This window comes from Ailuropoda melanoleuca, chromosome 7 (assembly GCF_002007445.2).
Source record: "Ailuropoda melanoleuca isolate Jingjing chromosome 7, ASM200744v2, whole genome shotgun sequence".
Classification (NCBI taxonomy): Eukaryota; Metazoa; Chordata; class Mammalia; order Carnivora; family Ursidae; genus Ailuropoda; species Ailuropoda melanoleuca.
The window spans coordinates 24,257,313-24,281,955 of NC_048224.1; the positions used below are offsets into that span (position 1 = coordinate 24,257,313).

General features: G+C 48.1%; 3 protein-coding genes across 11 annotated transcripts in view; 1 reads left to right on the top strand and 2 right to left on the bottom strand.

Moving 5' to 3' along the window:
• The window catches only part of DNAI1 (dynein axonemal intermediate chain 1), a 139,626-nt gene that overhangs the window by 11,472 nt on the left and 103,511 nt on the right, over window positions 1-24,643 (top strand). The window lies entirely within an intron of this gene.
• C7H9orf24 (chromosome 7 C9orf24 homolog) lies at window positions 931-17,135 on the bottom strand. Of its 4 annotated transcripts, none has more exons than XM_019810428.2 (7): window positions 15,624-16,118; window positions 6,765-6,909; window positions 4,562-4,674; window positions 3,536-3,611; window positions 3,091-3,325; window positions 1,788-1,877; window positions 931-1,342 (listed from the first exon to the last, which is right to left on the bottom strand). In XM_019810428.2, exons 1-7 carry the CDS (start codon window positions 15,756-15,758, stop codon window positions 1,237-1,239), a joined length of 900 nt encoding a protein of 299 aa, XP_019665987.1. In that variant the 5' UTR covers window positions 15,759-16,118; the 3' UTR covers window positions 931-1,236. The 4 variants fall into 4 exon arrangements, 3 of the variants coding, with proteins under 3 accessions (XP_019665987.1, XP_019665986.1, XP_011236090.1); XM_019810427.2 differs by lacking the exon at window positions 1,788-1,877 and adding an exon at window positions 16,130-17,135 and having other exon boundaries at window positions 1,176-1,342; window positions 15,624-15,737; XR_004626499.1 differs by lacking the exon at window positions 1,788-1,877 and adding an exon at window positions 16,130-17,135 and having other exon boundaries at window positions 1,252-1,342; window positions 2,270-3,325; window positions 15,624-15,737.
• Window positions 17,284-24,643, bottom strand: part of FAM219A (family with sequence similarity 219 member A) — a 52,829-nt gene continuing 45,469 nt past the window's right edge. For 2 of the 6 annotated variants that reach the window (XM_034664043.1, XM_002929714.4), the window contains exons 2-6: window positions 23,764-23,812; window positions 20,812-20,914; window positions 20,505-20,585; window positions 19,809-19,863; window positions 17,284-19,253 (exon numbers count right to left, since the gene is read on the bottom strand). In XM_034664043.1, the coding sequence (XP_034519934.1) occupies window positions 19,095-19,253; window positions 19,809-19,863; window positions 20,505-20,585; window positions 20,812-20,914; window positions 23,764-23,812 (447 nt within the window). In that variant the 3' untranslated portion in view covers window positions 17,284-19,094. Of the gene's footprint in view, window positions 19,254-19,808; window positions 19,864-20,504; window positions 20,586-20,811; window positions 20,915-23,712; window positions 23,813-24,643 lie in introns of all 6 variants that reach the window. The other 4 variants (XM_034664042.1, XM_002929713.4, XM_011237791.3 and 1 more) reach the window with 3 other exon arrangements.

The window sequence follows — 24,643 nt, forward strand, 5'->3', positions numbered from 1 at the left end:
GGCTCTGCGCCGACCTCCGGGCACCCTGGCGGGCCACCAGCAGGGTGTCTCCTGGCTCCGCCCCCTGCCTGGAGGCCCGCCCCCGCTGGGTCGTTGCTTACTTCAAGCTAGCGGGGTTCTGCCCTAGGCCTTCTGGGAAATGTAGTTCTGGAGAAAGGAGCAGTTGTAGAGTGTTGGGGTTCTCGCACCTCTAGGCTAAATTTGGGATGTGTATGAGGAGGAGCGAGCGGCAGGGTAAAGTGGCAGGGTTGGCTCTTGGGATTCCTTCCCCTCCAGATTTGGGCAGGTGGAGGCCATCTTGGTATAATGCTCTCACTAGCTCTCACTGTGGAAAAACTTTCCCGTATGGAAAAAGTTCTCTCATATAGAAAAAGGGCAGCGGAGTTCTGGGAGGATCATAGAGGCTCAGTGCAGGGTGGATCCAATCAAAGACCCCACGGAAGGAGCCTAGTTCCACCAGCCAGGAGGCCCAAGTTGTCGGTTCCCACTGGACCAGACCAGTAGTGTCTGAGGTTGGGGACCTCGTATTTTGCAGTGTGCCCGCTGGTCTCCCCACGCAACACACACTCCGTGGTGACACCGTTAGAAATGCTCATGCTGTGAGGTAGTGGACGTTCCCCACCATACTTCTGCTTCCAGGAGGAGCTGGGTGAAAAAATACTAGAGATCCCAGAGATTCCAGAACAACCAACCCCTTATTTCTGGAGGGACAGAGAAACAGGGTTTGCTTTGTAATTGGAAATCTCTTAGTCATGACACCCTCCAAAATTATGTTTTAGACCCTTGGGCTTGGGTAAGGGAGGGCAGCAAGGATGTCAGAACACAGACTTTGTCAGGGCTGTGGTGGAGACTCTGGGAGCAGAGATCAAGAACTTCGGGTACAGGGACAGTCTCTGCAGAATGTAAGACTGTATCCACTGAGACGGGGAGGAGGTGAGGGAACATTTAGGTTTGGGGGATACTGAACAAATGTCAGCTGGAGGGCCCTCTTGGGGTGGCCCTGCATGGCTAGGTAGACCCATTAGTTTGGGTGGAGGGAGGACACAGCTATTGTTATGTGTCAGGAGGGCACTCAGGGCAAGGATGACTACGAAAATGCACCTCAGTTGGGCTTGGCAGAGGCCTGAGTGACTGGCTCCTCACTGCCAGATCCTGTGGGGTAAGGATGAAGGAGGCGGCCTTTGGGGTGAAGAGTTTATTTACTGCTCAGCCCCCTTAGCCCCGCCAGCCTGGGCTCTACCAGCAGTAGCAGTCAGGATAGGTTTCAGACACAAACTCAGGGTGGACGACATAGTTGTTTCTCTGGGGGCCACCGGTCTTCTTGAAGTGACTTGTGTCCCATCTGTGGGGAGAAATGGGTTAGCCCTTTTGGACCCTCATAGGTCTGATTCCAATTCTCAAAGCTAACCATATCCCAACATTTTGCCCCTAATATTGACCCCATGCTCCAACACTGACCTCCTGACCTCAGGTTCTACTGTTAAATTTCGGATTCCCAATACTGGCTCACTAACATTAATTTCTTTTCCTTTACTTCAAGCCCTGAACCTAATGCCCTGATTTCTTGACTCTGAGCCCCACTGCCAACCTGTAACCCTTGGAGGCCAGCCTCAGCGCCCTCTCATAGAGGGTCCTCTATTCCCTTGCCAGCTTTTGACGACCCATGACACTAGCGCCCCCTGGTGGCATCTTCCAGTCAGTGCATCGCAGCGGACAGTTCCCGCCCCAACTCATCCCCGCATTTCCCCCTGCGCCAAACGCCATTTTTGCATGTGTTTGCACCGAACTTACTAAGGTTCGGACAAGGGTAGTATGACGGCGGGTGAGTTATGACAGTACATTGCATTCCGGACCGGTGCTCGTAGGGCGATACACTCCTGGAGGAGGAAGTGGTGGGCAGGGAGAGGTCGGGCCTCAAAACCCAGACTAAGACTCTGACCGGGGCTTTCCCCCTCAGGCCTCTTGGTCCTTCAAGACCCCATCCAAGCGTCACCCCTGGGAGGATACCCATAAGTCCCTATCCTCATTAGGCTTCGTTTCCACCGCCCAGGCTGGGCTGTGGGAGTACGCTGGACTCGGAAGGATCGGACTCCAGTCGTCGAAGAGCTGGGAGCCGCCGGGTCCTCTCCATTGGAGGGCAATTATTCCAGCACTAACGACATTTCTAAGGCTCAGGCACTTTCTCGCTCCCCCCTGACCTTGTGACTGATGAGACTCCGCCTCGCACAATTAATCAGACTTTCTGCCTGGGAAAGGGGGAGGGAATCACCGTGGGGTAGGGGCAGGATGTAGGACTCCCTCCTCCTCCCCTTTCTTTCCTCCGCAAGCTCTGTAGACCCACGCGGACTTTGGAGTTCTCCCAGGCTCCGCCCGCCTCGACTGCCACCTGGCGCAGGAAGGTGGTTGCGCGGCAGTCTGGGTTGCAGCTGAGCGCTCCGGCCTCAGTTTCCTTAGCAGTAATGAGCCAGGCTGTCTACCTTAAGAGGTGGTGCGGGGCTCTAAGGCCAGGACTCTTCCGGTAATGCGGTTAGCATTTCCTTGCTCACATAACACACGGCAATGACCCTGCCCATTATCGACGGTGACCTGAGACCCAAGAATAGAGGCCTCTTTTTTGAGGACACATGGCACTCCACAGGCTAGAAACTGCGTCTCTAGGGCCGGGTGTCCACGTAGGGAACCAGGTGTGGGAAGGGGATGTGACTGGTGTGTGGGGTTTCTTCCTCAAAAAAAAGCCCCCCAAACAAAAAACAAGCAAAAAAAAACTTTCTGGCGGGGCCTCCAGAGCCAGGTTGACCTTGAGCCCAGTTCAGGACGGACAGGGCCGGGAACCTGGGGGAATCTTCGTGCGGGTTTTCCGGTCCCGGTCCCAGCGGTCAGCTCAGGCCCCGGGGCTGGAGGGCGGGACAGGACAGCGCCCAGTAAGGGGATTGAGGCGGTGGGAGGCGGGGCAGGATCTGGCGCAGAGGCAGAGAAGAGCTGGAACTGGTGAGGGATGGAGCGCGCACAGCTGGGTTAAGGCTGAACTCGGGGGCGGGGGACGGCTTCTTGGGGGCGGGGCTTGCTTAAGGCGGGAGCGGCCCTGGGAACCTTGCAGTCCGCTGCTCTGTGCACAAAGGCCGGAAGCGGCGTTCCTTGCAGGGTGCTCCGGTGGTGTAGTAGTCCATCCCACGAAGACAGTAGTGGCGGCCGGAGCAAGGGCTTTCATAACCCTGGAAGGACAGGCGGCCGGGCAGAGTGTCCACGCATCCGCATCCGGGCGTGATCTGCGGCAGCGGCTGGTTGCGTGACAGCGAGTTCAACATGTTCACCACCACCTCACGCTCTGCACCCGCGGACCCAAGCCGGGGAGACCCAGATACAGCGTTACAGGAAAGGGAAGAGACAGGGACAGAGATAGAAAGAGATGGAAACAAAAGCAGGGACAGATAGAGGAGTCAGGGTTACACCTTCTATATTTGGCCTCTGCCGCATCTCCCAGGGCCCATCCCACCGTCCTTCTGGTCTACCCCACTACTGCCCCACCATCTGTTACCGTAGGCGTTGAGTCGTTCCGGCTTAGGAGGGCACTGCAAAGGCATTCCTCGAACAGCTGTCTCCATTCCGGCCTCCTGAAAGTGCCACACATGCTACCCCAAACTGACCCGGAAGAGTTCCTCCTGTTGGAGGTCCCTGAACACCAGACCAGTCCCAGGCCGTGTCTTCTCCCGCCCACTAGATGCTCCCCTACTCTCCCAGGCTCTGAGTGTTTAGGGTTGTCACCGGGCAACGCGGTTACTCCGCCTCCTGGGGGCGGGGGGATGGGAAGGGAAGGAAAGGGAGCTATAGGTGGATGGGGTCTGGACCTAGGCCTCTGGCACCCCTGCCTCAGCGTTTGCCTTTGATTTTACACTCTCTTTGTCTAGCTGATTCTGTGCAGTTATGCCTTGGAGTGTCTCTAACTGGGGAGAGGTAGTGTCAATATTATAATATTGCCTGCCCATCAGAATCACCTGGAAGACTTGTGAAAAATCCTGATTCTTGAGGAAGTTCTGATGCAAAAGAGTTCAGTTAACCGGAGGTCAGCCATCAGCTACAATTAAGAACCTCTGCTCTGGCCTCTCATCCTCTCAAATTTCCTCTTCCCTCTGGCCTGGGCCTGCATCTGGGCTCCTTCCTATCTCCTTGAAAGACTCTCCTCTATCTATCTGCACTGTCACTGGGTGCCCTGGGTCTCCCTTCTTTTGTCCTTGCTCACATCACAAAGGAGGGAGAGTGGAGCAAGTAGACTCATTAGCCAGACCACGTGGGAAGGAGCCAGGTGGCAAGCTTCAGGAAGGTAGTAAGTCAGGGAGTGCACACTCATTGTATCCCCACAGGGCCCAGCCAGAGATTGGGATCCAGGGGACCCAGGAGCTATTCATATAGCTCCACTCCTGGACTCCTTTGTCTCCTAGAAAATGCAAACCCTAGTTTCACACTTGAGAAAGAGCCCTGGAGCATTGTTGGTGGGAAAGGGATGAGGAACTAATGGTGAAATACCAGTCCCTGTGGTTTAGAGGTGGAGGGAGACAGTAGATACCTTAGGTAGCCGGGGAAGGCATGTGGTATATTTGTTCCAGCCAGTGCAGTTGTAAGGCCCCATCCTCCATATGTTATACCGGTCATCACATAGGTAGTATGGGTTCCATTTCTCTATTTGATCAGAGGGGTGGAAATACAAGACATTGTTTACTCCTTATTCTACCCCAGGATCTGGGTTCCCCTAGTTGTTTTTCCTCTGAGCCCCAGCACAAAACGAGACTCTTACTAATATCCCTCAGGCCAGTCAAGCCCAGCCTGGGCCCAGATTTAGACACTGAGATGCAGCCCATTTCTGACCTAAGGCAAGTTTCTGCGTGGGGTCTGGATCCTCTGAGCTGATCACTGCATCCTCGCACCACCCTCTCTGAATCCGCCAACCTGAAAATGGATCCTCTTCCTATTTCCTCCCTCTCCTCTTCCACATCCAGGTTCCAAAGTTTGCTTATCCTGCCTCCTTAAAATCACTTGACTCTATTCCCTCTTCTAGTCCCCCATGATCTCACCCTGTATCTCTGTAGTGCCTTAACGAGGAGACAATATCATGTTGTAATAGAATGGACTTCACAGACATTTGGGGTTCAAATCTCAGCTCTACCAAATATTAGCTCTGTCTGACCTTGACCGAATTAATTAATTTCACTGTGTCTCAGCCTCCTCAATTTTAAAATGGGGGTAATAGTACTATCTACCTCATAGGGTTGTTGTGAGATTTAAATGAGTTAATACATGTAAAACACTTAGAACAATGCCTGGCACATAGAAAACTATTATTACTATTGGCCTATTAACCTCCCTACCTCCTTTTGAAATTCTACAATCCAATCTGTACATAGATTTTCACAAAAGAAAATCTGACCAAGACATTTCCTTACTTAAAATCCTCCAAAGTCCCACCCACCCAGTCATCTAAGTCTGTTCTGAAGACCTTCCATGATCTACTACCATAACAGTCTGAAAGAACACATGCGCAAGACACCAGGAAAGGAGGTCTGGGAGCCCTAGAGGAAGAGCAGGTGTGTATATATGTGGGGCAGGGTGCTGGAATTTGGAGTTCTGGATTGGTGAGTTGGACATATTAAGTTTGAGATGTTTGGGGGAAATTCATGTAAAGTTGGCCATAATCAGATGGAGAGTAGAATTCTAGTGAGAGGTCAAGGGTAGAAATAAAGACTTAAGAGTTGTCAGTTAAAACACTAGTTACATAAAATGATCTCAGGAGAGGAGTAAAGAGAGAAGAGAGCTCAGATTAGCACCCTGAGGAACCCCACATTTCCAGAGTGGGGGGACAAGAGACCCAGGAAATTGAGGCATCAGAGAAACTAAGGAAGGAAGGAGTATCAAGAAATAGAGAGTGGTCAGAGTGAAATGCATAATGTAGGTCTCATAAGGTAAAGACTGAAGAGTCCCATGGATGTGGTAATTAGAACTACACAAGAGCAGTTTAAATGTTTGGATATAGGAGCTGCAGACTCCCAATTTCAATTGGATAAATATTTATCATCAATTAATTCAATAAGCGCTTATGAGGCCTGGTTATACTAGATGGAGGGGCACAGCTCTGAATAAAACAAGACTCTCTTCTTTCGGAATGTACAGTGAGATGTCACAAACACCTAACCAAGTGGGAAAGATAATTTCTCATAAGGGGTATCAAGGAGTGAGGAAGTAGAGACAGTGAGTATAGACTATGTTTCTAAGAATCTTGGCTGTGAAGGAGAGGAGCAAGAGAGAATTTTTAGGCAGGAAAGGGTTAGAAAAGTCTCCAGGTCAAGGGGAAAGAGGTGTGGTGGGGCAGAGAGATGCTGGAGAGATGGAGAAACTGATGGAACAGGGTCACTAAAAAAATGGGAAAAGATGGCCCTGGAATATACCTGGAGGGATTTGTTTGGAAGAGTTAATACTCCCTCCATCTCTCTAGGGAAAGGACCCAGGCCTCTTTCAGTTCTTTGGCAAAAATGGGAATCTCCCAAAAGGCAGGGCCTGGATCTCCTCCTCCAGGGTCAGGGTTAGTGTCAGGTCCTGTGGTTGGGAGTCAAGCTTGAGTGGAGATGATTGGAGAAGCCCAGATTATGGGGGTGGGTGGGGATAAAGTTGGTATGGGATCAGGGTGGAGGCCAGAATTCAAGTTGGGCTGAGGTTAAGGGTCATTGTTGAAGTCTCTGAGTGGGGTCATTGTTGGTAGGTAAGGGGTGAGGTCCTACCTTCCTCTTGACAGAGCCAGTATTTCTCAGGAAAGTAGGGGTGGCCTGGTATAGAACCCTTATAGCTGTAGTCCTGCACAGCACATTTGACCATCTTCTGCAGGGCTTCAGGATCCACGTGGCGCTGCATGGTCTGAGTCAGGCCCTGGGCAAGGGAAGAGGAGAGGAATTGACTAGATGCATAAAGGCCCCAGCCTTGGTGTCTTGCTGGACCCAGATCCAGCCCCTATTGAGAAAGTCAGCCCAGTTGGGTGTCCTCCCTATGTCAGAGGGATCCCCATGCCAGTCTTGGCCCCCTCTGCACTGTTCTTTGTTTGAATCACACTTTCTTCCTTTCTTTCTATGCAAGGCTAGGGCTTACAGCCAGGCGTTTGTTCTCAGAGTGTTTTTCTGATGTTCTCATTTCTGTCCTTTCCTTGACTGGGAGCTCTTTAAGGGCGGAGCTGGGTATTCCTGTTTTCTTGCAGACTGTGTGCTATCTGGGAGCAGGCCCTGGGAGCCAGCTACCTTACGCAGATGTTTTGGAAGGGAGTGCGCTCTGGGAATTTGGCACCTTGAAGGGGATGAAGGATGGGGCCAGAGGGACACCTAATTTAAAATCTAATTCTCTGACTCCATCCTGACCCTGATTCTACTGTGGCTCTGATCTTGACACCAATATCACCCTTGACTCTGACACTCACTTTGCCCTCATTCTTATCCTACCCTGACCTTTTTCCTGATCTTGGTTTAGCCCCTGGTTCCTCTGTTTCTTGGGGTTTACCTTGTCTTATCTCCTTCAAACCCTTGTTGGGCTAGATCTGTGTGATTCCTGATAAGACCTACCTCTGGAGCTCCCTTGTCCTCAGCTGATGGCAGAATGCCAAGTTAGTTATAAACCAATAGATCGGTACAAGCAGCTGGTGTGAAAAGGCAGCTGGGTCACAGGGGTGGGACACCCAGCAAAATCAGAGACTAGAAAGGACTTCCTCATAGTGGGCAGCAAGGTGCTGGGATGGAGCCACTGCTACCCACATTTCCCTCTAACGATCTAAAGGGCAAAAACTTCTCTTGGCCAAGACGAGACCTGGTGCCCCTACTGCCCTGAAAGCCCCTCAGCTGAGGAGTTTGTTGGATCTTTGTGCCCAGCAGAGGTTTTATTTTGTGGGCAGATCCTGCACAGTCATACTCCATATGGGTGAAAGAGCCGCATGACTTGGCATTCTCTTGACCTTTACACATAGACACACACACACACCCTGTCACTTAGAAGAACTCATAGACACCATCAGTTTTCCCCTTAGAGGCTTTCCTCAGATGTCTGTATCTTTGATTGTCTGCTCATGGTTATGAGTAGGAGACCAAAAAAGCTTATTGGAGGGTTTGAGCTGTGGGTGGGCCTTGTCAACCAAGAGCATCATTGTAGGATGGTCTGGCTAAACTATTTTTGTCAAATTCTGTCAGTATCTGTAGGTCTTCCCTCTTGGGCTGATCAGATCCTTCAGAAGAGCCTCTCAATCTTTGGCCTACGGGTAGTGGCCTGGCTGCCCGCTCTGAGAATCTATGGAGAAGAGGGGTACTGGGGGGGTTTGGCATTCAGTAGGTGGAGGTTAACCTGTTTTCAGTATGGTACCGTGCCCTCAGCTGGGCCTGGTATCCCCAGTCCTGAGATCCTTGCCAAAAAATTAGCCTTCTGAGTTTTGCAGAGATGAGGCGGGCAGTCACCCCATGGCATGGAATAGAAGAGGGGATTAGTGGGTTTAACTGCTTTAAAAAAAAAAAAAGATATTATTTATTTATTTGAGAGAGAGACAGAGAGCGTGCCCACGAGTGGGGTGAGGTGGGGGGAGGGGGAGCGGCAGAGAGAGAAGCAGACTCCCCTCTGAGCAGGGAGCTGGATGCGGGGCTTGATGTGATACGGGGCTCAGTTGAGGGGCTGGATCCCAGGACCCCTAGATCATGACCGGACCCGAAGGCAGCCGCTTAACTGACTGAACCACCCAGGTACCCCGGTTTAACTGCTTCTTTATTTTAAATTAATTAATTTATTTATTTAAAAGATTTTATTTATTTGACAGAGATAGAGACAGCCAGCAAGAGAGGGAACACATGCAGGGGGAGTGGGAGAGGAAGAAGGCAGGCTCATAGCAGAGGAGCCTGATGTGGGGCTCGATCCCACAACGCCGGGTTCACGCCCTGAGCCGAAGGCAGACGCTTAACCGCTGTGCTACCCAGGCGCCCCTCTCGGTTCAACTGCTTCTTAAACAGCTTTCAAATCATCCTTATTTTAGCTGTGGTCCTGTCCTATCTTCAGTTCCGGAGAAGCCTAGTATTATCAATTCCTGAGCCTTTTTGAAAATTCTGCAGTTTTAACTTGAATTACATCTTGTGTTTCCCACTGCTGGCTTTGGATTCAACTTTCTCAGATCTGCTGTCAGGTACTACTTATTGATTGTACTTTTTAGCTTCTGAAATTTTGTAGCCATTGTCCTTTCTCTCTCACTAGTCTTGTGAGTTTATGTGTCAAATATCCATTTACAGGAGTTTTAGAGGGTTTCAGGAGAGAGTCAAAATACATAGGTTTAATTTCAACCCAGAAAATTATAGTTGTATATTCTATGTACTAATCCTTTGTCAATTACATGTTGCAAATATATTCTCAGTTTGTGGCTTGTATCTTCATTTTCTTTATAGTGTCTTTTGATGAAAAGAAGTTCTTAATTTTAACATGTGAATTTATTAATCTCTTCTTTTATGTAGTACTTTTGTGACTTAAGAAATATAGCCATACTCTCAGATAATGGAGATAATGTCCAATATTTTCTTCTAAAAGCAAATAGTTTTACTTCCCATAGTTAAGTCTTTAATCTGTCAGGAGTTGTTATTGGTGTGAGTTAGGGATCAGTTTTCTTTTTATCCATCTGGATAACCAATTGTCCCATTGAACAGTCTATATTCTATGCGACTCTAGATCTCAGGGTCATGAGTTTGAGCCCCATGTTGGGTGTAGAGAGTACTTAAAATGAATAAATAAATTAAAACTTTAAAAAAATAAAATAAAATTATGTTTCCTAAATATTTGCTATTAAGGTTAAGAAATGTGATTGGCTTTTTATCTTATATTCACCCAACTTTCTAAATTCTTATTCTAATAATTTGTAGATGCTATGTACACAACTGTATTGTCTGTGAATAATAAGTTTTTTGTATTCCTTTCTTACCCTTGTATCTTACATGATACTGTTTTCCAAAATACAACTTATCCGATATTGTTAATTATTTTCCATTGACATTGGTTGCTTAAATTTAACTCACGTTTACCAGTTTCTTAGCTCACCATTCCTTCTTGCATCTCAGACCTTCCTTTTGTGATCACTTTTCTTCTCCCAAAGTATATCCTTTAGAAATTCTTTTATTACAGTTCTGATGGTAATAAACATTTTCATTTTGTTTGCCTGTAAATGTCTTTATTTTTCTTCTGTTATTGAAAGAAAGATACTTTGGGTGCCTGGGTGGCTCAGTCAGTTAAGTGTCTGCCTTTGGGTCAGGTTGTGATCTCCAGGTCCTGGGATCCAGCCCTCTGTTGCATCAGGCTCCCTGCTCAGTGGGAAGTCAGCTTCTCCTTCTCCCTCTGCCCCTACTCCTGCTCACATGCTCTTTCTCTCCCAAATAAACAAATAAAATCTTAAAAAAAAAAAAAAAGAAAAAAGAAGACACTTTGAAAACAATTTTTCTCTGCCTGTTTTTAAGGTCATCTCTTAAGCTGGTGTTGGGCAGTTCCACTGTGAGGTACCTATGTGTGAAATTCCTTCTATTTATTCTATATCTGTGGATTAATTTCTTTCATTAGTTCTGGAAAATTTGGAGACTTTTTCTCTTCGGATAATGCCTATTCCCCTTTCTGCTCTTTCCTTCTGGTACTCTGAGTAGATGTGTATGAGATCTTCTCCTTCTCTCTTTCCTATTGCTTAATATTTCTTTCATATTTTTTAACCACTTGGTCTCTGTGCTGCATTCTGGGAAATTTCTTGCACTCTTTCATTTCACTAATACTCTTTTTTAAAATTTTAATTCCAGTTAGTTAACATACATTGTTATATTAGTTTCAGGTGTACAATATAGTGATTCAATAATTCCATACATCACCCAATGCTCACCACAAGTGCACTCCTTAATCCCCATCACCTATTTCACCCATCCCCCCCCCTCTGGTAACCATCAGTTTGTTCTCTATCGTTAAGAAACTGTTTGTTGGTTTCTCTCTCTCTCTAAGATTTTATTTATTTATTTGAAAGAGAGAGGGAGAGTGCATGGGCAGGGGGAGGGGCAGAGAGAGAGAGAGAGAGAAGGAGTAACAGACTCCCCTGCTGAATGGGGAGCCTGACATGGGGCTCAATCCCAGGACTCTAGGATCATGACCTGAGTCAAAGGCAGATGCTTAACCAACTGAGCCACTGAGGCGCCCCTTGTCTCTCTCTTTTTTTCCCTTTCCTCATTTGTTTTGTTTCTTAAATTCCACATGAGTGAAATCATATGGTATTTGTCTTTCTCTGCCCAACTTATTTCACTTAGCATTATACTCTCTTGCTCCATCCATGTTGTTGCAAATGGCAAGATTTCATTCACTTTTTATGGCTGAATAATATTCCATTGTGTGTGTGTGTGTGTGTGTGTATAAATACATACACACATATATACATGTATATATATATATACACACATATATAATGTATACCTCATCTTCTTTATCCCTTCATCAATCAATGGACACTTGGGCTGCTTCCATATCTTGGCTATTGTAGATAACGCTGTTATGAACATAGAGGTTCATGTATCCCTTTGAATTAGGGTTTTTGTGTTCTTTGGGTAAATACCTAATAGTGAGATAGCTAGATTGTAGGGTAGTCCTATTTTTAACTTTTTGAGGAAATTCCATACTGTTTTCCAGAGTGGCTGTACCAGTTTGCATTCCCACCAACAGTGTAAGAAGGTTCCCCTTTCTCCACATCCTCACCAACACCTGTTGTTTTCTTGTGTTGTGGATTTTAGCCATTCTGACAGGTGTGAGGTGATAGCTCTTTGTAGTTTTGATTTGCATTTCCCTAATGGTAAGTGATGACAAACACCTTTTCTTGTGTCTGTTGGCCATCTGTATATCTTCTTTGGAGAAATATCTGTTCATGTCTTCTGCCCATTTTATTTTATTTGAGAGAAAGAGCATGGGGGAGGGCAGAGGGAGAGGAAGAGAGAATCTTAAGCACGCTTCCCACCCAGCACACAGCCCAATGAGGGACTTGATTTCATGACCCTGAGATCATGACCTGAGCCAAAATCAAGAGTCAGACACTTAAGTGACTGAGTGACCCAGGCGCCCCTCTTCTGCCCATTTTAAAAATTGGATTATCTGTTTTTTGGGTGGTTTTGAGCTTTATAAATTCTTTATATATATATTTTTTAAAGATTTTATTTATTTATTCAACAGAGATAGAGACAGCCAGCGAGAGAGGGAACACAAGCAGGGGGAGCGGGAGAGGAAGAAGCAGGCTCATAGCAGAGGAGCCTGATGTGGGGCTCGATCCCACAACGCCGGGATCACGCCCTGAGCCGAAGGCAGACGCTTAACCGCTGTGCCACCCAGGCGCCCCTATAAATTCTTTATATATTTTGAGTACTAACCCTTTATCAGATATATCATTTGCAAATATCTTCTCCCATTTGGTAGGTTGCTTTTTAGTTTTGTTGATTGTTTCCTTTGCCGTGTAGAAGCTTTTTATTTTGATACAGACTAATAGTTTACTTTTGATTTTGTTTCCCTTGCCTCCGGAGACATATCTAGAAAAAAAGTTGCTACAGCCAATGTCAAAAAGGTTAACAATATTTGTTCTTTCAATCCATGAGCAAGGAATGCCTTTCCATTTCTTTGTCATCTCACTGACACTCTAATCTGCCCTTTGACCCATCTACTGAGGTTTTGGTTTTAACACCTATATTTTTTTATTTCTAAAATTTCTATTCACTTTTTTACATTTGTCTGGTCTTTCAAAAATATAATCACTTGTTGCTTGCTCATGTCGATGATTTCACTTTATTTTTAAAAATTCATGATAATTATTTTGTATTCTTAACTGTTAATTCCAATATCTGAAGTCCTTGGAGGTTTTAGTCTGTTGCTTGTTGTTTCTGCTGACGGTCATATGGTGGTTTGTTTATATCTCTTATTGCGAACTCAGATTTGATTGGCCTTACTCTGAAGGATACCTGGAAACCTACATTAAGGTTATTTTCCACTACAAAGGATACACATTCACCGTGTGTGTGTGTGTGTGTGTGTGTGTGTGTACGTGCACACGTATGTTTGTGGTGGGGGCAGGGAGCCAGAGATCACTAAACTTTCTAGTTCATTTTGGAGTTTAAGGTTTAGTTTCTTCACCTCACTTAAGGCTTAAACTCCTGCTTGTAGTGCTGATATTGGCATTCATTCTCAGGGCATCCTAAGTATACTTACCATCCACCTCCATGAGAGTCCAGAAAAAAAAAATTTTTTTATGCAAGACTTAGTTGTTTTGAAGCAGGAGAGTCCTTGAGAGTTTCTAGATCAGCATACTGCCAGACGCAGAAGCCTTTCCTTCATTCATAATCCCACTGCTGTCTGGCTTTCACTCTTCTCCACTCACTGAAGCTGTCTGGCCAGATTGCTAAGGGTTCTTACATCCAAGAGATCCATGTCTGTATTGACATTTGACACTGACCTTTGTCTATAATGCTGTCTTTATTGGTTTCTCTTTGATTTTCATCCTATCACCCTGTCTCCTTTTATGGCTCTTCTTCCTTTACTTACCTCTTAAATAATCTGTATTTTCCAAAGGCCATCCTTGACCTCTTTCTTATGTTTCCTTGGCAATCTCATACACTCCTATGACTTTAACTACTGCCTGTATGTTGATGATTTCAAAATCTTTATCTGTAGCCCAACCCTTTTCCCTTTGCTTCGGATAAGTATATCCAACGACCTACCAGATATTTCCTGTTAAATCCTCAAATATCTTTTGTCCCAAAATGAACTCCAAATCTTTTTCCAATCTGCAATTCCAAATCTCAAAACTGCTATTCCTCTAGTAGCCAGAGCCCTAAACGCAGGAGTCATGTTAACGTCTCCTCTCTTCTTTATACCCAGATGGTGACCAAGATCTATTGATTTACTCTTAAAATTCCCTCCTATTGAATGTCAAAAAGCAGGCAGGCACTCTCATATTTTTCTGGTGGGCATTTAAATATTATAACCCTTATTACAGCAATTTGAAGTGTATATCAAAAGTTTTCGAAGTGTGCATATCCTTTCTCCCAAAAATTTCATGTCTAGTAATTTATCCTAAGGAGATAGTTGATGTCTACAGATGTACACAAATGATTATACTAGCAACATTTTGTAAATGATCTAAATTTCCAATAAGATTCCTTAAATATATTTTGGTACATTCATAAAATAAAACACCATAGTCATTAAAATGACATTATAGAATATTTTTACACACGAAAAATGTACCCAATATGTGGTTATATGCAAAGAGCAAGATTCCAGAATGTTAGTATACAATGTAATGCCATTATCATAAAAAATGTTTGCTTCCTAAGATGGCGTATAATAATAAATTAACAATGGTTAATTTGGGTAGTGAGATCCCATTTTCTGCATTGAGCATATATTTATTTCATAATTATAAATACTATTTAAAAAATTCTCTCCTATTCAAAAAAATCCCTTTTTACTACCACAGTCTCTCCTTATCTCTCATCTACACCCTCCTCCCTATCCTTCACCACCTTACTGGCCTTCCTGCCCTGAGCCTCAGCCCCTCCAATCTCTTCCCACTGTGGCTCCTCTCACCATTGGGCTAGCCTTTCCCTCTGCTCCAGTTATTAATTCCTGGTGGACCCCTCTCCCTAGGCTGCCCTTTCCCCTGACTCCTTTCTGTTGGAAGCCTCCACTGTCAGGATGTCCTAGTAGACCTGCCCTTCAAGAACCAGGAATGCTCTCCCTTTTCCAGCTCTTGTATCAGTACATCCACTGGGCAACACTATTTTGTTCACTTGTCTGCCGAGAGCTCTTCACAGGCACAGCCTGGCCTTTTGTTGTTGTATCTGCATTGTGCCTGGCACATGCAGATACTCACCATTTGTTGGATGGTACATACAGATAAATTCCCTTTGGCAGAGTTACAAGTAGAGTCACAGATCTTGTCTCCATTTTGTGAAAGCTGTACAGACCCACTTGGCCCCTCATCTTCAAGTACAGGCATACAGACACAAGAAGACTATGATATATATGCATGAAAACATGACAATAGCACATTTTCTGGCATACTCCACAGGCAGCCTCAGGGCCTTTGCATTTTCTGATCACTCTGCCTGGAACCCTATTCTGTCAGCTCTTCATGGGGTTAGTTCTCTCTTATCTTTTCAGTTTCTACTCAATGTCACCATGTCAGAGAGGTGTTCCATGACCTCCCTATTTAAGTAGCTCTGCCTAGTTACTTGCTATTTCCATTACCCTGTTTATTTCCTATACAGCATTTTGGATAATTTCTAAAACTTGTTTATTTCTTGATAATTATCTGTCTCTCTCCACCTCCTACCCTGGTGGAGTAGGAGGGCACCATGAGGGCAAAATTTTGTACTATTTTATACATTATTATAAATTCCATGCCTAGGCAAATGAATAAAATACATACATGCATGCGTGTGTGCACGTGCATGCACATACACACACACACAGCTACAAATAATTACAAACACATAATGACAACCACACACTACCAGTCATTCAGACACACATGACCATACACTCTGGCCTGCCTGCCCACCTACCCAGCCTCTACTTACCGGCGTCACAAACTTGTTGGCTTCCCAGGCCCACAGAGGTGGGTCTTTATAGACCTCCTTGATAGAGGTAGGAGCCCTGTAGGAGTCACTGTAGGTGCTGATGGGGGTCTTGGTCTTGCGGGAGAAGAGGAACATAGTGAGGTCCAGGGGATGCCGTGGTGGGCTCTACCTACCAAGGGCTCCTGTAAGACATCAGTGACCACCCCCTCTCCCAGACAGCCCACACCTCCAGCCTGGCCAGTGCCCCTAGCTGCTGTGACCCCCTCCTATGGAGGATCTCTCAGCTGCCCTCCTTCACAACTTTCCTGCTCATACCCCACCCTGCTTCCCCCTCTAGGATGGGCACTGCCCATTATGATATCACCTGGCTCAGCCCCATCCCTGGGGAGGTGAGGAAATCCAATTCCCTCCCTACCCCCAGCCTCCTCCTGCCTCGAGCCTCTCAAAAGAGTACAATTCCAAGAGTTCAGAGGGCCCCTGGAGATCATCTAGGCCAAACTTCTCACTTTGATGAAGAGAAATGGAGGTTCCGAGGATTCAAGTGACTTGTCCAGGGTCATGCAGCAGTTCAGTGGCTGGGCTGGGCTGGGCTGGCCTGGGAACCCATGAGTGGAAGCAGAGTGAAATGTGTATCCAGAGAATCAGTTCTCTCCCCTTCCCAGCCCACCTGCCCCTTGCCCACGACCCAGGTAGGGAGCTGAGGCTGGCTTGTTTGATGCTTTTAATATCATTATTTGTGTTACACGATACACAACCAAGGATGATGGTCAATACTGCGATGGAAATGTTAAAAAAAATATTATACACGGCTCATGTCTTCCACACACCTTCCTGGAAATAAATTAGTGAGCACGGAGAAACCTGGCTGATTGGCAGCCAGGGCTGAGGGTAGAGGGAGTGTTAAGGCAGTATCTACAAGGGGGAAGGATGATGGGGGGGCAAGCTAAGGCCTCAATTCCTCCCTTCCAACACTCCAGAAGGAGGGACCCACACACTCTCCTAGACCCAGAAGGTGCTGGCTATCAGCTTCCTACTTCTCTCCACCACTTGTATACTGCCTCAGTTGGAAGCCCTTGCCTGCCAGGGAGCTAGTGTGTCCTGTGGGTGGGGAGCTTTTCCCTGGTTCCTCAGGGCCAGAGAGGTCTAGCAGTGGGCCAGTCATAGAGCAAGTCAGCAGCAAAGGCAGTAGTCTAAATGAGCCCTCGTGGGGGCCCTGCCCGGAAAAGAGGAGGGACCCGTGTTCTAGAAGGGTGAGTCAGGGAGCCCAGGGTAATGATAGTAGTGGTAGGAAACTTGGCTGTGGGGCCCGGCTGATGGAATGGGGATGCTGACCGGGGTGACAGAGGGAGGTTCAGATGGGGGGCCAGTATGGACCTTGTAGGCCCTGCAGGTGCCTTCTTTGTCCTTGCTTTCCTTTGGTGTTTTCTCATCACCTAACCAGGGTCCCTGCACGAGAGGAGGTAGGGGAGGGTGGAGGAATTGAGGATAGAGAGCTGCACCTCAAAACTTTGGAGTTGGCAGCCTGGGGGTGTGGTGCATGGAGAGGCGCTACCTTTCCTAAGCCAGCAGCCTTATTCTCTCTTCTCACTCCCTTCTCCCCCCCCCACCTTTCAGCTCCCATCTCCCAGGAATGGAATCCAGAGAGTGGGCCGTGGGGGTGTCCTCTGCTCGCTTGCACCACGCGAGTGGTATATATGAGAGTGCATACATCAGCATGTGTGGGTTGTCAGCATGGAGGAATGGGGAGTGTACACCCTGGTCCTGGGATATGGAGTTTGTGAGGCATAAGACCTGAGCAGTCTTAGGCTCTCTGTGCTTTCATATTTCTTCACATGGGGGCAGGTCTCTATTGCCTAGTCCAGGGGTGGGGGGGCTTGGTCACTTCCTCCCTCTTGATTTTCATCCTCAGCTTTCCTGCCCTCTCCCCTACCACCAGCACCAGCAGCAGAAGCAGCAGTATACACATTCTGACTCACATATGCCGCAGAGAGCGACACACACAACATATACCCCCCCACATATATGTTCACAGAATACACAAGTATTCCCAAATAGATCCCAAACACACAGAGGTCCCTTTGGAACTTCCCTTCTCCTTTCCACACAGACACACAACTCAGGAAGCCCCTCAGGTGTGTTCAAAGACACACAGAGACCTGCCTACACACTCCACAGAAATTCCTATGAAGAAATTCCTTCAGGTTTGAAAAGACGTTAAAAGTAATTTCAGACACGGCTCATTTTACAGTTGAGGAAACTAAAGCTCAGAGAACACAAGTGCTTGTTGAGATCACAGAGAGTGCTAGCACGACGGCCACAACCCAAGCTCCTGACTCCCAGGCCAAGGCTCTCAGCCCACTGTTGAGCAGCCTCTCACATCGCTAACAGACTACACACTTTCCCACCATGGACACTCGCATCCATGACAGAAATAGACATCTGGAGAGACAGGCCAACCCAGAGACACAGACACACAACCTGACAGCCTCAGACACCACACATTCTGCCAAGTTCTCCCTACCATACACATGCAACCACTGTTTTCTCCTAAGCTTGCCTCCTTGAAGATTCTTCTGGGGAGCGATGTCTGGAATCTTGGGCTGGAGAGAGATGGGAATGGGGCATTCGAGGCCGGCCCTACCTCCTGCTTCCAGCCTGGAATGGAGACCAATGAATGGAAGCGGGTGGGGGGGTTACAGGAGTTGGCAGAGAAATAGATGCATTGGTTGGGGGTGGGTGAGGACAGATCATATCACCCAAACTGGCCTGTCTCTGAGGCCCATCTTATCCTTCTCCACAACCCAGAGAGCAAGGAACAGGGTGAATGGGGCAAAGAGGAGGCAGAAGGCAGTTATACTATGTGGGGGGGTGGTGGTGGGGGGGGCAGTATCCCACTAGGCAGCCCTGCCAGGCTTCCCATCTGGAGAGGAGGGGGAAACAAATAGTTATATGGGCCGGCAGGGGGCATGTGGAAGGGGCTCTGAGGTGCTGGGCCCTGCTCCCACTGCCCTGGGACTTTCTCCCTCCCAACCCCTTTCCTTGTCTCAGGCTGGGGCTGGGGGGGCTCATGGCTTCACTGGGGTGGGGCCAAGCCTCTGGCTTTGTGATCCCTACCCCCACTCATTAGTGTTGGCCTCCCTGCTGTCTAGTCCTTCCTCTCCCCCACCAGACTGCAGCTTCGGGGAGGGGGGCAGGGTGCTGGGCAAGGTCCCCCAGGTAACTGAACAAACAGCCCCCAGCGCTCCTCAGCCCCCGGGGTGGAGAAAGACCCGGTTTTGGTTTCTCCGGCTCCATGAACACACAGAGGTACACGTCCTACCATAGGAGGAAGCAATGACTGTTACGAGGTTGGCGGCTGTAGGGGGCACAGGGGCCGGAGGCAGGCGGACAAGCTGGGGAGGGGTTGGCCCCTGCCCTGTCCAACCTGGCCCACGGGGGCCCTGCCCCAGGTGGCCGCAATGGCCCCGCCCGCTACTGAATGTGGCAGGCGGTAGAGGACGTGGCCTGGCAGCACATGCAGGTGGGGTTCACAGACTTGGGGGGGATGAGGTCCAGGTCCTCGTCATCAGGGATCTCGTCTAACCGGTAGCCGTCCTTCAGCAGCTGGATGTTCAAATCTTGGTTGATCTGCTGTAGACAAAGGGGAGGGAGGTCAGGCTCAGTCTATCCGGAGGCACTACCCACAGCCGGACCACATCCCCTGCTCAGTCCCCTCCCAGGTTACCAAAAGGCCAGGCTTTGCCCCTTCTTAGGCCCCAGCCTCAGCTCTAGCCTCACTTCCTTACAAGTACATTCTTGAGGCTCTGCCTCTCTACAAAGGGCATCCCATTCTAAGGGCAACTTCTGCCTCTATTTGGCTGGCCCCTGCTTCACGCCTAGCCCCATTAAGTATCGCCTAGATTTCACACTCCATTCTGTTTAGGAGCCCTGTTCTAACCACAGGCTTAAGCCTTGCCCCTAAAACTGGGCTCCCCCCACTTGAGGCCAGTGTCTAACAGCCTCCAGGTTCTTTCCAACACTGTCCCATCCCAGGCCCCACCCCATTATGCCCCGTCCCCATGGGGTTCCACCTAGTTTTGCCCATTGCTTCTCTCAGGGTGCGATTTGGTGTTGGCCCCACCCCTTTTCCTGGATGAAGGTGGACCTGCTCAGGTGTGTCTAGGGTCCTAAGGAGTGGGGCCTCACCTCAGCAGAGGAGTAGCCAGAGGAGGAGTATCTGGACATGTCAAAGTCATCATCACTGATAGTGGAAGAAAAAAGACAGAGAAGTGATTCTCTGATATTAAACAGAAAACTCCCTGTACCCCACCCCCTACCCCAACAGTCCATACCTTCCCCCTCCCCCACACTTGCAAGTAAACAGCAGATCTAAATAAAAGATTGTGCTTGCTGTGCAAATGCCCAGGTTCCCTAGCCCCGCCCTTCTAAACGAATTGCCACCTTTAACCTCCTTCTAAACAGAGCTGTTACATCCTTCACCCCAATTCCTCTCACCTTTTTTCTAGGCTCAAATCCCCCTGACTTGTTGGGTTTTCCCAAAGTTCAAGTGTAGCCAGGTGCGTTCCCAGCAGTAGGGCTCCTCCCTTAGATGGAGCAGGACATTGGACATTGCATCAGGGCCCAGTCAAGGGGCAGCGATTGCATCAGTTGTGCCAGGACAGCATCAGACTGTGCTAGTCTCCTTTTCCTCTCTGCTCTTTCCTACTGCCAGATAAAAAAATTCCATTCCCTGGGGATTCATCCTTGAAGAGCTCCTGGCTGTCTGAAGAATACCCCACATCCCAGTTCTGACAGTATAGCAGGTGTGGCCTGTAAAGACCACTTGTACGTTCATACAGGTTCCTGTGGCTTGCCCGGCTGCCCCAGCATCCCTGTACACACCTGTCCGTGTCAAGGGCTACCAGTGGCTTCTCATCTGGGCTCTGGTCAAGCGAGGAGTAGCCTTTATTGGGGACGACCAGCCTGGGTAGAAAATTTAGGGGATTGGATTGGCAACTGGAGCGCATAGCCTGGTGAGGAACTGGATTGGGCCCTGACCCACCACTTCCCCCTGCCCCTTGGATCCTGTTGAGACTTTCTCCTCTCAGAAAGGAGCTGGGCCTGAGGAGGGAGGGAAGAAGGAGAGGCGTAGGACCAGCAAAAATAGATGTTGACTGGCAGGGTCCAGGTGGGGTAGGGGGGCCTCTACCTTGTCCGGGCCATGACATTGTTCTTCTTGGGTTGCTGGTTGACAGGGCTACCCATGCTGCCATTCTTCAGGGAGCCCTTCCGGGCCAGCTCCCGCTGCTTCTCTGCAGGAAAACATGGGAAGGAAGCTGTGTCCTGCTCCCAGGGCCACCCTACCTTACTGCTCAGGACTGACTGGGCTGGGCCTCCATTGTGAAACCCCTTGCTTCTCTAGGAACTGAAGCAGGGATCCCAGCTCCAGGCCCTGCTGCTTGGTGGAGGCCGTATTTGGCCCCGTACAATCTGAGGCAGGTAGTAAGAGGCAACAGGAAGAGGCTGACCCCTGTCTTCCAGAAACTGTACTCCTATGTGGGGCAGTTAGTGTATGCTTGATGCCACAGAAAGGCTGGAGAGGGAGTAAGGAAGCAGAAGGATGGAGGAGTCAGGGCTTCTTGCAGGTGATACCCTGAGCTGGAGAGAGGTGGGCATTGTAGCAAGGAGGGATAGCATATATAAAAATGCATTTACAAGTGAGCAAAATGAGTATGCATCCAGATGGGATGGAGGGGTGAAGTTGGAGGGAGGTCAGGTTAGGAAAATAGAATACATTTATTCAGTCATTTATTTATTCACCATTCACCATTATGTCTTAGGTCCTGTGTTAAAGGGTTGGGGGCTCCCTCTGGTTACAAACTCAGAGCTTGAAGGCCTTGAATGCCAGACAAAGGAACTTGGGATTAATGCAGAAGCCAAAGGAGCTACTGAAGTTGTGGAATGGGAGGGGAAGAATGGGGCTAGCAGAGTAAAGGGCAAGAGGCTGGGGAGCTCCTCTGGCTATACTTGTGCCAGCCTGTGAGTTCTCCAAGGCTCTAGAGTCTACCAGATCTACAGGGCTGGCCACCAGGTGACCCACTGTCTGGTATGTCCCACTGTTACCAGTAGCCAGTTGCTGCCTAGGCCCTGGAGGGGGACTGCCTACCCTTTTCTACTCATCTTAAGCACAGATGTGGAAAAAGGGACTGTTGGGTGGAGAGGGATGCTAGGGGAAAGCTCTCATAAAATAACCACCAGCTCCAGAGAGGCAGGGACTTTCCAGGATGGAATGGGACTATGACTCTGAAATTTCCCCTGACCTCCACGTCTCTTAGTTTCTTGTCTCTCAGTCTCTGACCCTCTGTCTTTGCCACTGCTCCTGTGACTCTAGTTTTTTCCAGCTTCTTTCCAGCCAGCAGCAGCTGCCATTGCCACTCCAAGACTCTAGGGGGTGCAATTTGCCTGAAAGTTCCCAGTGGTGATTTTCCTTAGTGCAACTGGGACAAGGTTCTGAGTTTTCATGAGGAGCTTTGGTGGTAATATAATGGGGAGGAAAAAAGTGTTATTTTAAAAGCATGTTGGAATTGTTTGAAACAGTGAAAAAAAAAAAGCAAACAATAAACTGGCAAAACCAAACTATGGACTACTATGCAACCATTTAAAAGTCTGAAGTCATTCTTTATATATGGACATTGCCAGTGGCTCCAAGGCATTAAATGGAAAACAAAAACAAAAACAAAGTTTCAGAAAATGTGTACAGTATGATACCACTTATGTTAAAATATAAAATAAAACAAGAAAAACTGAAAAAGCTTACAATGATTATCTCTGGGGAGGAGAACGTTGGTGGAGGGAGGAGTAGAAAGAGAAGGTACACTTGTTAAAATACTTGTATTGTTAAACAATAATAAATAAAACTGGCTGCAGTTTGCGTCTGGTGTCTTAGGAAGACGAACAAATTCCCCTGAGAGAACTGCTCTCTTGTTTAGAAAAGAACTGCTCTCTTGTTTAGAAAAACAGCCTGAGGAGATCCCCGGATGTGGTCTGGAATGAAAGAAGCAAGATAAAAACAAAACAAAACAAAACAAAAACACCCCCATACACACCACAAGAAAACAAACAAACAAACAAACAAAACTGAATAAAAGAATAGGACTCTGTGAAAAGGAGCTCCAGCAGCAACAGAGGGAAAAGGTTTTACAACAGATGGGAAAAAGTTGCTAGGAGGAGGGGTCCAGTATTTAGTGGGCAGCCAGAGTCTGAAGAGAAAATAGCCAAGAGGGTAGCAGGGATGGCAGAAGAGTTTTAAAGGATAGTGATGAGTTGTATTTAACTGTAAACTGTTTCCTGGATGCACTGTGCTGTAATTCTTCTTCATGAAACCGTAAGTCTGTTATATACAGCAGCCTTTAGTGAGTGAAATTTTGGCCCCTGAAGGGAGGAGGGCAGTGTCTGGCACAGGGTGAAGTGCAAAGAGCAGCTGTGGGAGCTATGGGCAGTGGTTGGGAGCCAAGTGGCTTCAAGGAAGCAGGCTGCTTCTGACTGACTTTGGAATGGACATGAAATAAACCCCCAAAGGAAAGGTGACCCTGGAAAGGGGGTAGGGAGATATTTGGGCTTACTAAAAAACCAAGGGAAAGCTCCCCAAAACAGGAATCAACCAGGCCCTGAGATCTCTAGATGGGTGAGGGAGGAATAGGGAGAAGATTTCAGCTTCTAGGTTTTGGGATCCTCATTCCTTTCTACCCCTCAAACACAATAACTGACACCCCACCTCTAAGGCAGTTTCCTCCCAGCCTGGTCCAGTGTTTGATGGGACTTCTAACCCTCTCTCTAGGGTGCCATGGTTTTATTCCTGAAGCTATCCCCTGGAAACCCTGGAGTCTTCTTGGCTTTAGAGATGCTTCCTAGAGCTTTGGGTCCTGCAGAGAATTGTAACTTCCCTCTTTGCCTTGCAGGAGATAAGGTGTCTGGCAGTGCAAATGAGTTGGTGGCTTGAGTCTTGGAATCATCTAGTCTGAGTTGGTTTATTTGTGCCACGTCATTGCAGACCCAGCCCAGAGCACCTTGTCTACTCCCCACATCTCCCTCACCCCCCAGACACACTCACCCAGCTTCACTTGGAGCGGGGATGGTTTGTAATTCATGGCTACTGACTCACCCTCCCGGGCGTCACAGTCCCCGTCTGAGATGGAGGCGGCGGCTGGGTCCTGTGGGGAGAAAGCAGAGTGACAGAAAGTTGTTAGGTAGTGAATATATGGGGCTGCTCTCAGTCCTGAAGCTGGTCTTCCCACCCATCATCTGGGGGCATTCACCCCTAGCAGTAGACAGGTAATTCAAGGAAGGAAAGGCAAACCCATATATGCTAGAAGGAAGACCCTGAACTGGCTAAAAAAGCTGCAGATCTCAGCCCCACTTACACCCACCTAGGTGTCTGTCTTCAAAGACCTGTGTGAGCCAGCCTCCCCCGAGAAAGCCTATCATGACTCCTTAAACCCACAGGATCTCCTTGCCCAACCTCCCATACTAGTTGTGTTCCTTAGGGGCCTTCTTGTATACTTGTTTGGAAAGGTCTTTCTAGGTTCCTGTGAGTTTAATTCTGGATTAAGGTTAGAGTAGATGCTCCCTAAGACAGGCCTTCTCTCCTTCTGCTTTCTCTAGCATTGGATGGGTCCCTTCACTGGATCCACAGAACTAACTGGCCAAGCCAGGCCAGACTTCAAGACTATAGCCAATGGACAAAAGAGTTCTCATGAGAACTTCTTCATTTCACAGATGAATCCTAAAGAGTGTCTCCTGAAAGGTTGGCTGGGTATGGTAGGTGAGAAGATGAATAATGGCAAATCAGCTGGTGACCAGTTAGTCCTGTGCTACTCAGTAATCTAGCCTCACTGTTTCCTCCAAAACACCCCAAACCTCTGCTACAAGGTCCAGGGCCCTGGACCACCCTACTGTAGTCAGTTGGAAGGGGCTACAGTCATGCACTCCCTGAGAGACTGATGACCAACCACTGATACGGGTACTGCCACTCTAGGCATCTG

Coding starts and splice junctions, on each gene's coding strand:
- C7H9orf24 (XM_019810428.2), bottom strand. CDS start 15,758: ATGTTCCTCTTCTCCCGCAAGACCAAGACCCCCATCAGCACCTACAGT. Junction 3,612..4,561: donor GCCTTCCCCGGCTACCTAAG/GTATCTACTGTC, acceptor TGGCACTTTCAG/GAGGCCGGAATGGAGACAGC. Junction 3,326..3,535: donor GGAACGACTCAACGCCTACG/GTAACAGATGGT, acceptor CCGCGGGTGCAG/AGCGTGAGGTGGTGGTGAAC.